General features: G+C 39.6%; 6 protein-coding genes and 1 long non-coding RNA gene across 7 annotated transcripts; 4 read left to right on the top strand and 3 right to left on the bottom strand.

Annotated features, from left to right (window-relative positions):
* The first annotated feature begins 1,640 nt into the window (after positions 1-1,640).
* LOC136411672 (facilitated trehalose transporter Tret1-like) lies at positions 1,641-3,313 on the top strand. Its single transcript, XM_066394325.1, has 3 exons — positions 1,641-1,778; positions 1,891-2,375; positions 2,426-3,313. The coding sequence occupies exons 1-3, from the start codon at positions 1,730-1,732 to the stop codon at positions 3,311-3,313; spliced, it is 1,422 nt and encodes a 473-aa protein (XP_066250422.1). The 5' UTR covers positions 1,641-1,729.
* A 1,222-nt stretch (positions 3,314-4,535) lies between these two features.
* LOC136411916 (uncharacterized) lies at positions 4,536-5,114 on the bottom strand. The gene is made up of 3 exons (XR_010752366.1): positions 4,999-5,114; positions 4,730-4,836; positions 4,536-4,673 (listed from the first exon to the last, which is right to left on the bottom strand). It is a non-coding gene; the product is annotated as an uncharacterized lncRNA (long non-coding RNA).
* Positions 5,115-6,168: 1,054 nt separating this feature from the next.
* Positions 6,169-6,872, top strand: Bet3 (blocked early in transport 3). Its single transcript, XM_066394726.1, has one exon. It carries the CDS (start codon positions 6,290-6,292, stop codon positions 6,821-6,823), a length of 534 nt encoding a protein of 177 aa, XP_066250823.1. The 5' UTR covers positions 6,169-6,289; the 3' UTR covers positions 6,824-6,872.
* Coq4 (Coenzyme Q4) lies at positions 6,836-7,662 on the bottom strand. Its single transcript, XM_066394725.1, has one exon. The coding sequence runs from the start codon at positions 7,641-7,643 to the stop codon at positions 6,852-6,854; it is 792 nt and encodes a 263-aa protein (XP_066250822.1). The 5' UTR covers positions 7,644-7,662; the 3' UTR covers positions 6,836-6,851.
* A 396-nt stretch (positions 7,663-8,058) lies between these two features.
* Positions 8,059-9,547, top strand: Neos (Neosin). Its single transcript, XM_066394724.1, has one exon. It carries the CDS (start codon positions 8,102-8,104, stop codon positions 9,413-9,415), a length of 1,314 nt encoding a protein of 437 aa, XP_066250821.1. The 5' UTR covers positions 8,059-8,101; the 3' UTR covers positions 9,416-9,547.
* A 402-nt stretch (positions 9,548-9,949) lies between these two features.
* Positions 9,950-13,598, bottom strand: Cdc27 (cell division cycle protein 27). The gene is made up of 12 exons (XM_066394043.1): positions 13,394-13,598; positions 13,257-13,332; positions 12,778-13,200; positions 12,598-12,721; positions 12,401-12,545; positions 12,142-12,348; positions 11,982-12,085; positions 11,772-11,934; positions 11,522-11,704; positions 10,868-11,461; positions 10,430-10,811; positions 9,950-10,368 (listed from the first exon to the last, which is right to left on the bottom strand). The coding sequence occupies exons 1-12, from the start codon at positions 13,415-13,417 to the stop codon at positions 10,301-10,303; spliced, it is 2,493 nt and encodes an 830-aa protein (XP_066250140.1). The 5' UTR covers positions 13,418-13,598; the 3' UTR covers positions 9,950-10,300.
* A 270-nt stretch (positions 13,599-13,868) lies between these two features.
* On the top strand, positions 13,869-15,188 carry mRpS35 (mitochondrial ribosomal protein S35). The gene is made up of 6 exons (XM_066393970.1): positions 13,869-14,036; positions 14,096-14,183; positions 14,235-14,642; positions 14,703-14,829; positions 14,882-15,047; positions 15,102-15,188. The coding sequence occupies exons 1-6, from the start codon at positions 13,940-13,942 to the stop codon at positions 15,161-15,163; spliced, it is 948 nt and encodes a 315-aa protein (XP_066250067.1). The 5' UTR covers positions 13,869-13,939; the 3' UTR covers positions 15,164-15,188.
* The last annotated feature ends 73 nt before the right edge of the window (positions 15,189-15,261 follow it).

The following is a 15,261-nucleotide window of genomic DNA, read 5'->3' on the forward strand; positions in this document are numbered from 1 at the left end:
TATATGCTTTGAGAGCTCATATAACAAGGCTTGTGTGTGAAACATTTCAATTAATTCTACGCAGTAGTTTTTGGTTGGTGCCCTTTTAAATATGGAGAGCGATAAGCAGCATTTTCGACATATCCTACTGTTTTACTACAGAAAGGGTAAAAATGCTGTTCAAGCCAGAAAGAAATTGACCGATGTGTATGGAGAAGGTGTGTTGACAGTACGCCAGTGTCAGAACTGGTTCTCTAAATTTCGATCTGGCAATTTTGATGTCGAAGATGCACCACGTTCGGGAAGGCCGGTTGAAGCTGATAAAGACGCCATAAAGGCATTAGTTGATGCGAACCGTCGAATAACAACACGTGAGATCGGATTGAAGTTAAATTTATCGAATTCAACAGTTTATGACCACTTGAAAGGCCTGGGATTATCCTCGAAGCTCGATATATGGGTTCCCCATGTTCTCACAGAGAGAAATCTGTGTCGCCGCATTGACGTCTGCGATTCGCTTCTCAAACGTGACAAAAATGATCCGTTTTTGAAGAGCATCATTACTGGGGACGAAAAATGGGTTGTATACAACAACGTCAAACGCAAGAGGTCATGGAGCAAAAAAGATGAATCGACTCAAACCATTTCCAAAGCCGATATTCACCAAAAAAAGGTGATGCTGTCTGTTTGGTGGGATTTTAAAGGAATCGTTTTTTTTGAGCTTTTACCGGATAACACAACGATTAATTCGGAAGTCTACTGCCAGCAGCTGGACAAACTGAAGGATGCACTTCAACAGAAAAGATCCGAACTAATCAACAGAAAAGGTGTAGTGTTTCACCAAGACAACGCGAGACCTCACACAAGTTTGGTCACTCGCCAAAAGCTTTTACAGCTTGAATGGGACACAATGCCACACCCACCATATTCTCCAGACCTGGCACCATCGGATTATTATTTGTTCCGGTCACTCCAAAATTTTTTAGACGGTAAAACTTTCATCTCAAATGATGAGGTCAAAAACCACCTCGATCAGTTTTTTGCCAGCAAAGACAAAAAATTTTATGAGCGTGGAATTATGCTACTACCAGAAAGATGGCAAAAGGTGTTGGACCAGAACGGCCAATATATAATTTAATAAAGCATTTGTTTATTATACGAAAACTGTCATTCATTTTCACATAAAAAAACGAAATTACTTTCCGAACAACCTGATATAATATATGGCTGGGAATAAAGATTACTTTTTATTCCCCCAATTTATTCAAATCATACATATATGATAAAGGTTTTACTGTTAAACTTGCTGCCACAACACAAAAGCGTTTTTTTGTGTAGGAACTGCCCACGTCGGATGCATTTCCCACACTTAAAGGACCAAAATCTTCTTTGACGAATTCTATTGAAACGCGTTTGATATTTATCATTCGTGAAAAGCCGTGAAATCATCGCTTTTTTCAACTACAATCCATTTTATCATACTGCAAGTCGCAAAATTCCTGCTACAAATGGCAAAAACCTCAATAGTCAGCTATTTCCGTCCAACCTTCTTTCGTGGTTATTAATAGCGCCAATACTAAGTCATAAAATCGCAATTAAGTTTTTGAACAATGAGCGCCGATTAGTGAAAAACTGAATGCCATTGGAACAAAAAAAATGATTTTATTAACGGTCAATTGATGAAAGAAGGCTATCTGGTGATTTAGTGCGATTTGTTCGTCGATTACAGTAGAAGCGATCAGAGGGAAATATGGGCATTTTGAACGAGGCCTGGCTGCAGGTGGTCGCCACAGCGGTCGGTAAGATTAGTTAAAATAAATCATTGACGCGTCAAACAATTAATTAACTTTAATTGAAAAGAATGGTTTCCGCTAATTCTCAGCACGCGTCCTTGGTAATGACTTATTCAAGGTACCCTCATGGCCGTCTCCAACGGAATGTCTTATGGCTGGACTTCCCCAATGGTGCCCTATTTCACGGGCAACACCACCCACATCCTCATAACACACCATCAAGGAGAGCTTCTTGAAACCATGTACTTATATGGAGCAGCCGTGGGCCTGCCCTCCTCCATCTTGGTGGTGAACCGATATGGGCGAAAGTCTTCAATGATCCTTTCTTCCCTTGTGGGGTGCATTTGCTGGATCATGATTCTCTGCACCTACAATCTCTATGTTGTTTATGTGGCTCGCTTCATGGCTGGAGTCGCTGGGAACATGGTGTTTATAGGAGCCCCCATGTATATTGCTGAGATTGCCGAGCCCCAAATCAGAGGCTTTCTGTCAGCTTCCATTTACACCATGCAACTTCTAGGCTTTGTCCTTGTCTACTCTGCAGGAACAATACTCCCTTTCTATGTAGTGCCTACAATAGGGATTATTCTCACTACCACTGAGGTATGTTGAATCCAATTAAAATTTTTATAACAAATTTACTTGAACTTCAGGTAGTATTCTTCCCATTCATGCCAGAATCACCTTACTTCTATGTGTACACTAACAAATTCAATGAGGCTGCCAGAGCTTTGACCAGGCTGCGTTCTAAGAGGTCCAACATAGACAAAGAAATTGATGAGATTAAACTAGCAATTGAGAGGCAAAAGAGAGAGAAAGGAAGACTGCAGGACATGATCCTCATCCGGAGTAACCGTTATGCTCTCATGGTGATGCTTTTGCTGAACACTTCAGAGCACTGTGTGGGTATCAGCGTCATCTTGATGAACCTCCATTTGATCCTCAAAGAAGCTGATTCAGCTTATATGAGCTCATCAATGGCTGGGATCCTATTTTCAGTCATAATGCTCTTATCAGCCACCACAGCTTCATTTTTCATGGACAGATTTGGTCGCAAATCTCTTCTGATCACTTCAGGCCTTTTAACAGGAATTGCATTAACCATAATGACTGTTTACTTTCAACTCAAATTTTTAGGCTATGATGTCACTTCAATCAGCTGGATCCCAATAGTCTGTGTTATGTCTTATGCAGCAGCTTTTAAGCTTGGCTTGGGCATAGTCCCTATAGTGGTCACAGCAGAGATTTTCTCTGCCAAAGTCAAAGCATTAGGCATGACCATTGCTGATCTTTTTTATGTCTTTCCAGCCATTGCTTCTATCAGCATTTACACCACTTTTGTGGACAATTATGGGATCCATGTACCTTTCTATGTGTTCAGTGTGTCCAGCTTTGTGGCAGTAGGCCTCATTTACTGGCTAGTGCCTGAAACCAAGGGCAAAACTCTGGAGGAGATTCAGCTGATGCTAAAGGGGCACCACAAGATAGAAGTAGATGAGCAGCAGGGCCAAAATGCATTGAAGAATCTTATTGTTACTTAAATCATATTATTTGTAAGCAATGAACAGTGCAATAGAAATAAAATTGAGGTATTTTAACTGTATTTTTGAAGTATATATTTTGGGAGGGGCAGTATTTTGAAACAAACTGGTTAGAATTTATTTAAAGTAGGGGGCCCACTTTACATTATTATGAAGAAGGAAAAAAGCAGAAGCAGAGCTTCTTAGAGGTTGAAATTAATAGGGACTTTACTGTGTGATAAGCAACTCTTCAGACCTGCAGACACTTTACTGCTAATTATCGATTATTTTGTCCAGCTAATTTACAGCCAAAATTTCACTTTTGCGGAAAATTATGAAGCAACACCAAAAAGAAAGTATATCAAAAAATGTACATAAATGTCCATTTTCATTTTAAGTTTATATGAGTAATGTCACTATCACGTAGAAAATAGATCCATCTAGTCAAAACCATGAAGTAGGATACATGACAACCTCGAAGCTAGAGCTACGTTAAATTATTATTTATATTTAAATTATATTTACATTTTAAATGTGGTAATTTACAGTTTACTAATTCGAGTTATATTGCGTATTATTCCTTAAAATTGAACCTGAGATAAGCACTTACGCAAATCAAAAAAAGCCGCTAACTACCTCTATAAATTAAAAAATATATATATAAGGTTCTGTACATCTCTCTATTTGCGCTATTGTTATTGACGCTTTGTGCCTTATCTTACCACTGATAACAATATATCTCACTTCATCTTACATAGTGTGCCAATTTACAAGCGAACCATCCTTGGTATTTCAGTAACTATAGAAAATGTGTAAACATGTAAAAACACGTCGGTTTTCTATTCAATTTCAGGCACCCTCTAGCGGGGGTGGAAACAACCACCAAAACCTTATTAGGTAGGGAGGGTTGAGTTATACCTCACTTGAACGCTCAGTCAATTACCTCTTTAAATGTACCTTTTTTTAATGAGAGGTTTGCGAGAAATCATGTCCAACCCGTAAACGAGTTTCGATTTTATTTACATTGGAAAAGAATTGTTTATTAACATTTTAAACGTTCAAAATGCTCTCCATAATTTTCTAAACAGTAATAAAGTCGTTAGTTGTCATTTATATAATTGACACACTGTATAGTGACTCGGTACGAAGCAGGGCACAATCCGATCAAAACCACCAGAGTCGTCAAGGCAAAATTTACCTCCAAATTTAAATTTTTCGGATTTTTCTTTAACGAACAACGATATGATGAAAATAGTTTTATTGAATTTCAAGATATAAGCATTAGGTTTTACAAAGTCGGATTATTTCCTTCTTGATAGCACCGCTGTTTGTTTACAGATTACTGCCTGTTCCAAACTTTGGTTTCGCAGTGCTGAATGGCCTAAAAACGATTACTACAGTGCCGGGAAGGCGCACTTAACTCCCTCGCATACTCACACCACATTTTTCTGCAATTTCCCTGCTCTGGCACCAATAAGAGGGCCCCCGGGTGCATTTCTCAGCACCCACGACGGTCGGTTTTTGGGGGTTAGCCATGGCGACGGCTAAAAAAAAACTCAATATCTCTGTGTTCTTATCATTAAAAAGGCAACAAGACGATATCTTTGCGCGGAGGATTGCTCAACAAACAGTTTAGTAACAAAAAAATGGGGTTTAATTAATGGGATTTAATGAAGCGAAATGATGCTCGACTACAGAGTACTTACCAAATAAGGCAAAAATAAGAGCAAAGATGGCAAAGAAGTTCATTTTTCTCTATGTCTCACACTACAGTTTTGACTATAAAGATGGCACTCGCGGTATAATTCGCCGCATTTTTGTGCGCTCGTATTTATATGATTTAAAAAGTCCCATGTATGAAATCAATGTTGCCACGTTCCTTACATGTGATAATACGACAATAATTGTAATTCATTCATTTTTGTTTACTTAAGAATATATTTACTGGGAAACTCGATCTGAATAAACACAATTAGGGTTTGGTTAATCTCCATTTTTGACCTCTCATGGCACCACTAAAGGACCCGAAAAGAGGCCATGATTGATAAATGAATTGGGGGTAATAAATACGCCAATTCCTTTAGAAAAGTGCTGGGATGATGGCAACAGGGCATTAGCTCATCACCGATTTTCTAAACAAAAGAGCCCAACAGATTTTCTTGTAACCGAGAGTTAATAGCTCTGCGGTTTACCTAAAATGTTTATTATTTAAATTTTGCCATTTTTGTTTAAATTGTTTAAATAAAATATAATTTGATATTATATAAGCAAAATTTAATTATTAGAATTAAAAATGCGAAATCTCTCAAATACATAATTTGCTTGCAAAATTGTCGCGTTACGTGTGTTTCTGCGTATATACAAAAAAATTCCAAATTTGCCACCATTTCTCACAAAAACAAATATCCTGTTCAATTCAAAAATAACTGAAATTAACCCATTAACTCTCTGTTTAATTAGCTCTGTGTATTCACCAATGTTTACATTCAATTAGCAGCAGATTAATATTTATTTAGTATTAATAATTCTTAGAAGCCCTTTACGGTCTAACAAGCAAACCAAACGAATTAATTAAAAATAATTGAAAATCTAAAGAACTGTACGTAAACGACCGAAAAAAACTGTTTAGGGAAATTAACAATATGTTCACACAAGGTCAGTTTCGTAAATATAACTTCAACAGCGCTTCTAGAAATAATTAATGTGTTGCAATTCTCCTGCCCTAAGGACTACCTTAATCAGCTGATCATAATTAAACTTTTTCTAAACTTATGTCTCTCTTACGTCAAACCGTGTCAATGTCAAATGCGTACGTCTCCAAACTAAAATAGAAATACAAATTAATTTTCAATTATTTATCAGAGTCGCGTCATAGCAAAAGAACTGCCTCCCGTTTTCTGCAGTTATAAATAAAAAACCTTGTTTCGCCTCCCAGCGGCCCCCCTTTCGCTGTAAACACTTCATAGGGGGGTCACCATTGGCCCAATCTCCCGCGCCATGTCCCGCTCAACGCGCTTCGACACCAAAAAAGTAAACTCGGAACTAGTCACTCTCACCTACGGCACCCTCGTGGCCCAAATGGTTAAAGACTTGGACAACCCTGATGATGTGAGCAAGCAGCTGGACCGCATAGGCTATAACATGGGTATACGACTAATTGAAGACTTCCTCTCGAAAACGGGCACGGGGCGCTGTCTGGACCTCAAAGACACTGCGGACAAAATTCAAACTGCGTTTCGCTTGTATTTGGGAGTACAGCCTAATGTGGTCAATTGGAGCCCTGCTGGAGATGAGTTTTCCTTTGTGTTAGAGAGCAACCCCCTTACTGAGTTAGTAGAGCTACCTGAGGAGCTCAAACAGTTGAAGTACTGCAATATCATTTGCGGAGCCATAAGAGGAGCCCTGGAGATGGTGCAACTAGATGTGCAAAGCTGGGTGGTACAAGATCAGCTCAAAGGGGATCAGAACACAGAAATCAGGGTGAAGTTTATTAGGAGACTTGAGGATGCTATGCCTGCAGGCGAAGATTAAATATTCCATAAGTTTAATTACAATAAAGTTATTTATTATTAAGAGGTAACACTAGAGGTTCTATATTGACCTCTTCATAAAATTCACTAAGCTTCTGTTCCCACCTCTTCTCAAAGTAAATATTCAACAAAAAATCAGCATTGGTGCCTGTCTTCACGGCCCAAGGCAAATAGTGCTTTAAATACAACTGTCTGTGTTTGGTCTTGAGTCGGACAGCTCCAAAAATGGCTCCTCCTATGCACATCGGCAGTTTGAACTGCAATGCCTCAACCCACTTTACTGTAACTTCTCCTAACATATTAGTGGGCATCTGCAGGATTGTGTGTATTAAATCATGCACTTCTCGATACCTTTGCATCACATAAGCTAACTCAACATCATCTACGAACTGTACTAGAGACCTACTGTCCGGAGTGACACCATTCTTTTCAAGAAATTTGTGATATGTATATCCTAAGGTGTCTTCAGGCAGGTGTTTCAGGTAATTCATTTGCACAGTACTTGTGTTTATGCGCGGCTGCTCTTGCAATATTTGCCTACCCTCTCTTGATTGTTCCATGCGAAATTTCATATATTTTAAAGCATTTTCTCCAGTAGTTTCGCCCAAACATGCGATTAGGTCACCTCGATATGGGTTAAGAAGAGATAGGGTTGCTGAGCCTACAGTTAGAAGGGACCGCTGGAATGGGTTTATGGAGCAATGAAATCGCTCGAAGTCTTCTTCGAATGAGGCTGTAGTACTTAAATATCTCGTGATTGGTTTGTTAAAAGATTTGTGGTATTTTTGAGCGCTGTTTAGGAATTTCAATATTTTTGACATTTTTTATTTCATTATTTTCTTTGAGGTTATGTTATATCAGCTAGAGTTTCTGAAGTTATAAATGCAACGCTCTATTCAATATGACGTCTGAGGACAATTACTAATTAAATTTGGGTTTTTAATATTATTACTAAAAGGGTGTATTTTATTTTTCTCATTAAAATTATTTTTAAACTTTTAAAAATAGCTTTTCACTACTAATTTCTTTTAAAATTCCTTTTGGATATTCAATAAATAAATGAATCGATGAAATCCTTAACCCAGCGGCCATTTTGATTTTAGTTGACGGAACAACGTCAAGAGATAAAATCGAAAAAGGTTAAATTGGCTTATCAATGTAAATACTACAGATATTTATTCGTAAACATGCCGTGCAGGTGTATTATTTTCGCACATCAACGTTTTTCCTAATTTAAACTTAGAATTCACTAGTTCGGGACATAAAAACGAGCCTCGAAATGTATCGCACCGACAAACAATTCATGAAAAACCCGGCCACTGCCGCGTCCCGGATTTATATTGGGGGCATCCCCAAAGCCATAATAGCTGATGATTTAGAGGCGAAATTCTCCAAACACGGCAAACTGTTAGGATTATCGATAAACACAGGTTTCGCGTTCATCCAATACGATTCGGAGCAAGAAGCCCAGAACGCCATCAAGGGGGAAAATGGAACTGTTATGATGGGAAGAAAAATCATCGTTCGACAGGCTTTTGCTCCTAGTGGTCCCATGGTGAAAAACTTTACCCCACAACAGAAGCCTGAAGAGGCGCCTCCAATTCAGAGAACACCACAATTTGAATCTTCCTTAGAAAAAGAGAAGATTGAAGGCCAAGAAGGTGAAGTTGAGCCTGGACCTAATATCCGGCCGCCTCCCCAAAAATTCGATAATCGGCGGGGTGGGGCACGTATGGGGGGACCTATGGGTCGTCCCAGGGGGCCAATGTTTGAACCTCCTCATGCAGATTCATTCCCTGAACGTGGACGACCTGCAGGTTATTTTGAGGAGTATGGCCCCCCACAGGGCGACATTAGTTCGGTACCTGACAGAAATGATTGCGAAATTATTGTTGTATCCAGAGCTTTGACTGAATATGCAGAGTTCATAGAATCAAGGCTAAAGCATCTGGGACTCATAGTTGACTTGCTATTTCCAAATGAAGACGTTCCAATAGGCAAAGTATTGGCCAACATCTCTAGCAGAGGGTGTTTATATGCCATTTTAGTAATGCCTCAAAATGAGGAGCATCGAAGCCTGACTCTCAACATTCTGCATGGAATTCCACAGGAGCATCGCAACATGCCTTTGGATGATGCGATGATTTTGATACAGAGAAACTTTGAAAGTTACATGAGAGGTGAAAAAGCCCCAGAAGACCCTATTAAAATGAGCCTGGCAGATCGACATCCAGTCCCTATCCAAATGATCTTTAATCTATTGGCTGAGAATCGCATGCTCACCACTTCCCAGTATGATAGAATTATCAAATACCTGCAGGATCGCAGAGACTTGCAGCAGGAGAGTGAAGTGTCAGAGGGCATTAGCCAGGATATAAATGAGGGTTCAAAGGATAAACAAAGTGAGCTGCAAAACCGGATCTTGAGTATTCTAAACAAATCAAATGAGCTAGTGATCCCTGCGTCGATCACGGCATTGGAACCTGCAACGCAGGAAGCCCCGCCACCTCTATTGAAGGATCCTTCAGTGCAGAAGGCCTTGGACAGTATTCTGATGGGCGACATGTTCAAGGAACTTACTGGTGGGGTGTAGTTTCAAGTGTGGAGCTATAACGCATGTATGATGTGTTTTTATGTTGTAAAAGACTTGTGTACGTAATTTAAGACTCTAAAAATGTTCTTTATATTTGAAATAAAAAGCCTTTTGTTCCTGACAAATCGTAAATTGAATTTTTACTTTGGGAAGAAGCAATAATGCTTAAGAATGTTCAGATTTCAAGCACTTAAAGAAGACTCGAATTTCTGAATTCGAAAGGAGGGAAGGTCCTATGTTAAATCGGACAGATTTAGTTATTATTTAATAACGATTTTGGGAATTCTTTCAACACTATTTCAAGAATTTTGTCTCACATTGGCAGAGGTTAAATCATTATAAACATGGACCAAAACAGTGTTAAAAATCGCGCCCGCCATATCGTCAATAAAAAAAAAACAAATATCCCACCTATTAAAATAGAGACGTTAGTAGAGATTGAGGTCAAGACCATTAACAAATGAAGTTATGAAGCTGTGAAGCAATGATCTCATCAACCGCCAGCGTATTCCTTAATGGCCGTTGAAGTTGAGGTTTTTAATTTCCATAAATTGCTTTTATTTACCAGAAAAAAATCAAACAAAAGATAAAGTTTTCTCAATATTCGTACACTCGGCACCCTACATAATAACCGCAAAATAACTTTCCTCCACATCGCTGAACACAGTGTAAATGGACTAATTCAATGACTTATAATACAACAGAAAATTAAACAGAGTATTATACACAAAATTATTACATGAAAATTATATACGAATTATTAACATTACGAATTAATGCGTTTATTAACCGACTCGCTTTGGCATACGAAAAGGCCGCTACTAAGTACCTATAACTGCAAACTTGCCACTAGGTTTTATTAAAAGCGGTTACCCGAACGTACATTTAATCGAATGTACTGTCCTCGCTATCGTCAGGCAGACCGTCGAAATTGATGCTTTCCCCTTGATTGGCTGCCGGTCATCGCAAGAAAAAGTTATACAGGATGATAAAAAAAAGGGAACGATTACTCACCGGAGTTGGCCGACTCGTAGTCGTCTGGGGATTGGGGATTCTCGCTCATTTCGGCGTTGGAGCAAAAGGAGCGGGAACCACGTCCGATGGCAGGATCAAACGCTTCTTTAACCTGACTGCTCGCACCTTTCGGATCCAAATCCGTGGCCCAGCTGAAGTGCTGCAGTGCTAAATCTGTATTGCCTAGCTTCTTGTGCACCTTCCCTATGAGGTAATAGACGGAGGATTCTTTGGGAACAATCTCTTTAAGCTCCTCCAGTTCTTTTAGAGCCTCCGAATGCTGGCCAATGGCAAAGTACAAAGAACCCCTATGAAATTTGCAGAGGGCCGATTTCGGATTGGTAATAATCGCCTTGTTGAACGTCTCCAAGGCCTTTTCAGTCTTTAAAGAGAAAGAAATTATTTCCCAAACCCTTGAACGATCGTCGTATTTCTTACCTTATTAAGGGCATGCTGCACGATGCCGATATGGCACAAAATCACGGAGCTGGTGGGATTAATGGCGAGCGCCCTATTATAGTACATCTCCCCCAAATTGTACCGCTCCTGCTTCGAGTAAATGGTCCCTATGCCGAACCAGGCGTTGTAATGGCGTGCGTTGATGCGTATGGCGTTCCGGAAACAGCACAAAGCGTTGTCCAGTTCCTCAGTAGTGATGTACTCATGACCCAACAACGTATATGCGTAATGAAAGTTCGGGTCCACCTGCACTGCTCTCTGGAAGAACTTGATGGCGGTATCGTGCTCCTTGTGCATTGAAAAGCAATTGCCGTTCACGCACCATGTGGCCGGATGGTTCTTGTCCGTACTGATGAGGTCTTGAGCTAGTGCACTCAGCGCTACCTCTTTCTGCAAGTGCCACAACGCGGTAGAATACACGTCCATGTAGTCCAGTCGATAGGGGTGCTGCGCGTGCACTAATTGGAAATGTTTCACACAAGTTTCGTAGTCGTTCATCTCGAAGTAGGATAGAGCCAGGAGGCACTGCACCCAGGGGGTGTTGAATTGGTTCGAGGACAACAATTGCAGGTGCTGAATTCAGACATAATGTATGACCCTTTTTTAAAGTTTCAAGTAAATGAACAGGCGCACCTCAATTGCAGATTTGCAATCATAGCTGCTTAGAGCACAGTAGGCTTGCCCCAAGGTCCGCAATAGCGACATCAGACCATTAATACTCTCCTTTTGTAGCTCAAACACGTCTTCCACCTGCTGTTCCAAGCCGCTCTTGTCCGTTTGAGACGTCACAGTTTCGCATTTTTCCTTACGAGGCGACTGAAATTTATTGATGATTCGTTTGCTTCGGAGAAACTAGAAATCTAACAAACTAGCACTAACTCACCTTATTTTCATTAACTTGATTCTGATTCTCCATGTTTGTGTTTTTATTAACCAGATTCCGAGCCACCCTCTGTTTGACCTTTTTCGACGCCTTTGGGGAGCTCAGTTTAGGAAAGGCAAACATATCACGATTCGACTTATCATTCTCTTTTACTGAGCTAGAACTGTCCCTACCATTAGCGCGCATGATTCATAAAAAAGAAAAACCTACCTAAACAGTCTGGAGCTTCTCCTGACGTTTTGATTTGGCTCCAGCATTAGAGGCGTCGAAGCGCCACTCAACCCTGATACAGGGGGCGAGTGACTAGCGCTTTGCTAGAAAAAAAATTAAGTTGCAGTTACTATAGCCCCTGAAAAACTAAAAAATGTACCCATCCTTGGGACTGGCTCAGTACAGGTTTACAATTGAGAAGAACCAATGACTCTTTATTGTGAGGGGTTACGTTCTGCTCAACCTCATGAGATCTTAGCCTTTTTGCAATGTTAAAACAAGGCTCAGGAGATTTTATCAGAGGAAGCTCAGGGGTGCTCTCTAGCTTCTCCCAACTGTTGTCTAAAAGGAGGCCAAAGCTGGGACTCTAGAAAATCACTGTAAAGAAAACTCATAGGTGCAACGAACAAAGAACTAACATCCTCAACCTCAGACTCAGTTGCTCTGAACTTCAGCAAATTGCTGTGCTTTATGTGGGTGTTAAATAACAGAGGATTGCAACCAGACACCAATGTAGGAGACATGGAGTTGACCCCTGTTAGACTCCTGGCCTTACGTTTGATACTGCAGTAGTAATTCAATAAGCATAAATATTTAAAAATCAACTATACATTACCTGGGAGGAATGGCATTTGACAGAATTTGGGGTGGTGTTGATGCAGTGCTACATTCAGTGTTGTTATGCAAAATAACACTTTCAATGAGTCCATTTAATTGGCCCTGGCATGTTGACATGTTTTCTAAAATATCCATAAAATAATGACCAATACCTCAGATATCAATCAAGTTTACATACCAATATTATCTGCCTGGAACACACTGCTTGCATCAGGTTTCTCCCCCAGATTACACAGCAGCTCAAAGGCAGAAAACAAAAATGGATTGAGTCTCAGAGCTTTTCGCCAAGTCTCTGCTGCCTTCAGTCTTCCTTCATATTTAGAGGCAATTTTCCCCAACAACATTAAAGCAAATGAGGCCTGGTCACCAAAATCGACCACAACATCATCGAGTGTCCTCGTAGAGCCGTCGGCAGTAGTCACAATTGCTGACTCAGCTTCAGCATACTTCTCCAGCTCAAAAGCACAAACACCATGCAGCAACTGACATTGAGGGGAATACTCATGTTCACATCCATTTAGTAGGGCATTGTAGGCCTGAGCCTTGCGGCCGCTCCTATAATATGCAGTGGCAAGCAGGAATAAGGTTTCTGAAGACTTTACTGTAATGTTTTCAATTATTGTAAAGTATTGATGTAAATACAGTGTGGCAGTTTACCTTCAGCATATAAACGTTCTGAGAGAAATATTGCGTCTGGATAGTCGTAATGATTGAGACAGTGCCAAATTGCTGCCTAAAAGACGAATTTTCAAGGGATTATTGGGCTAAATAAAGGGCCATGCTAAGGAATTTACCTCTACAGGCTCCTGGATAATCATTGCGAGGCTTTATAATTGGGAATGTATGAGATTCAGTTTAGGGTCATTGTGCACGCACTGTGGGAGGTACAGAGAGGTTTGATTATTTTTTGGTTTTCCTTGCTTTCTAGAAGGAAATTAATTAATTTTTGTTAATTATTTGTACTCACAATAGCAATTTCAAAGTGTCAGCCGCCATTTTACTACCACTTTTGCCACCAACAAAACAGATAATAATTGTTCGAGAAAGAATACAGTATAATAGGATTTTATTTTGTCTTTGTTCTCCAATCTATTACGCCATGAGATGAAAAGAGATACGCAACAAAGATCAAAGAGTTATAATTGAATGGATGTAGTGCAAACCTGTCACCAACATAACAAATCAAAAAACATATAAAATTTTTTATCATTTCGCTGAGATACGTCACGAAGAGTCGTATTTGCAATCAACATTAACCGCACTTCTATTGGATCATATTTTTGATCGAAAAAATTTAATTAAATTCATAACGCAAGTTAGTTAGCTATAAAATAATTAGCATGTTACACTTGCCCAAAAACCTGGAAAATCTAATTTTCAAAACAAGAGAAAAACTACTAATAGCCGCCTACTCAAGCAGTCCTGAAGGAAAGCATGGTAAACCCCCATCTCTCAATTATTTACCAATTAATCAACACTCTTTCAACACCTTATAGACCAATTCCGGGCATTGAATATAAGGAACACAAGAGAACACATTCAAACGAGGCGGCAGATTCGGAAAACTCCTGTGCTCCCTCCTAGGTAAACAATTCCATTGGAAACATACACAAAAACTAACAAAACTACTCCTAGAACAAATAAAATGGCTATAGACCAAGATTGGGGTAATGTCTGGCCAGGACCCCGCTCGTTTCATCCTGCCACAGTACCTCTACCAATTAGGCAAGGTTTTACTAAAAAAGGTGCTCCGTCTCCTGATAAATATGCAAATGCCGAATTGATGAAAATTCCCAATTTCCTGCATCTGACTCCCCCAGTTATTAAAAGGCAATGCGAGGCCCTTAAGAAGTTTTGCACCTCCTGGCCTAAAGGTCTTGACTCAGACTCTAAGATAGAAAAGCTTTTTCCTCTGGAGCTTACAACAAGTGATTACTGCCATAGCAGCCCTACAATACGAGATCCCATGGCAAGGATTGTGACTTTACAGTTCAAATTGGGCAGCTTGAAATTGGATAGCAGGGCTGTAGATAAGTTTCTGAGGTGTCTTTTTTGCTCTATTTGTGGGAATTTAATGATGGGTTAAACAGAGAAAGTTTGTAGGTTGGCTGGAGACAGGTATAACAAGGAAACTGACACTGTTACTATAGTTACAGATAGGTGCCCCTTAAAGAAACAAAACACTGATTATGCCATGTATTTGCTTACGGCTTTGTATCATGAGTCAAAAGTAAGCAGTTGCACATTTTCATAATCAATTAAAACTTAAAAGTTTTTTAAAGAAAATTGAACCCTGGGAGGAGTTGAAATCACATGCTGATATGGAGTATTATGACTGGGAGAAAAATGAGTCTAAAAAGAGCGTCGAGGCATTGTTTGGAGTCAAATCTGAAGAAATACCCCATATTAATGATTATTCTAAGGCAGTTACTAGTTATATGAATGAGGGTGAGTTTCTTTTATATTGGACCAGTTGTAGTTTTATCCAATTTTTTTTTCAAGGGGAGAATGATTACACTTTGATGAAATATGGAGAGGCAGTGCGACAGATTTTGAACTTGTAAAAGCTTAATATTGAATAAATTTAATGTAAGTTACAGTGGAATTTTTATATATTTTTCCCTTAATCCTCTAGAAACGCAGTGAAAATGATAGCAAAAAG

This window comes from Euwallacea similis, chromosome 10 (assembly GCF_039881205.1).
Source record: "Euwallacea similis isolate ESF13 chromosome 10, ESF131.1, whole genome shotgun sequence".
Taxonomy (NCBI): Eukaryota; Metazoa; Arthropoda; class Insecta; order Coleoptera; family Curculionidae; genus Euwallacea; species Euwallacea similis.

What these genes read in the sequence shown, in the direction of transcription:
- Bet3 (XM_066394726.1), top strand. Translation starts at nt 6,290, where the DNA reads ATGTCCCGCTCAACGCGCTTCGACACCAAAAAAGTAAACTCGGAACTA.
- LOC136411672 (XM_066394325.1), top strand. Translation starts at nt 1,730, where the DNA reads ATGGGCATTTTGAACGAGGCCTGGCTGCAGGTGGTCGCCACAGCGGTC. An exon ending in GGTGGTCGCCACAGCGGTCG is followed by an intron (nt 1,779 to 1,890) that starts GTAAGATTAGTT and finishes GACTTATTCAAG; the next exon opens with GTACCCTCATGGCCGTCTCC. An exon ending in TTATTCTCACTACCACTGAG is followed by an intron (nt 2,376 to 2,425) that starts GTATGTTGAATC and finishes CTTGAACTTCAG; the next exon opens with GTAGTATTCTTCCCATTCAT.
- Cdc27 (XM_066394043.1), bottom strand. Translation starts at nt 13,417, where the DNA reads ATGATTATCCAGGAGCCTGTAGAG. An exon ending in AGAAGCTCCAGACTGTTTAG is followed by an intron (nt 11,935 to 11,981) that starts GTAGGTTTTTCT and finishes TGGTAGGGACAG; the next exon opens with TTCTAGCTCAGTAAAAGAGA. An exon ending in CTACGAGTCGGCCAACTCCG is followed by an intron (nt 10,369 to 10,429) that starts GTGAGTAATCGT and finishes GATGACCGGCAG; the next exon opens with CCAATCAAGGGGAAAGCATC.
- Coq4 (XM_066394725.1), bottom strand. Translation starts at nt 7,643, where the DNA reads ATGTCAAAAATATTGAAATTCCTAAACAGCGCTCAAAAATACCACAAA.
- mRpS35 (XM_066393970.1), top strand. Translation starts at nt 13,940, where the DNA reads ATGTTACACTTGCCCAAAAACCTGGAAAATCTAATTTTCAAAACAAGA. An exon ending in CTTTGTATCATGAGTCAAAA is followed by an intron (nt 14,830 to 14,881) that starts GTAAGCAGTTGC and finishes AGTTTTTTAAAG; the next exon opens with AAAATTGAACCCTGGGAGGA. An exon ending in TACTAGTTATATGAATGAGG is followed by an intron (nt 15,048 to 15,101) that starts GTGAGTTTCTTT and finishes TTTTTTTTCAAG; the next exon opens with GGGAGAATGATTACACTTTG.
- Neos (XM_066394724.1), top strand. Translation starts at nt 8,102, where the DNA reads ATGTATCGCACCGACAAACAATTCATGAAAAACCCGGCCACTGCCGCG.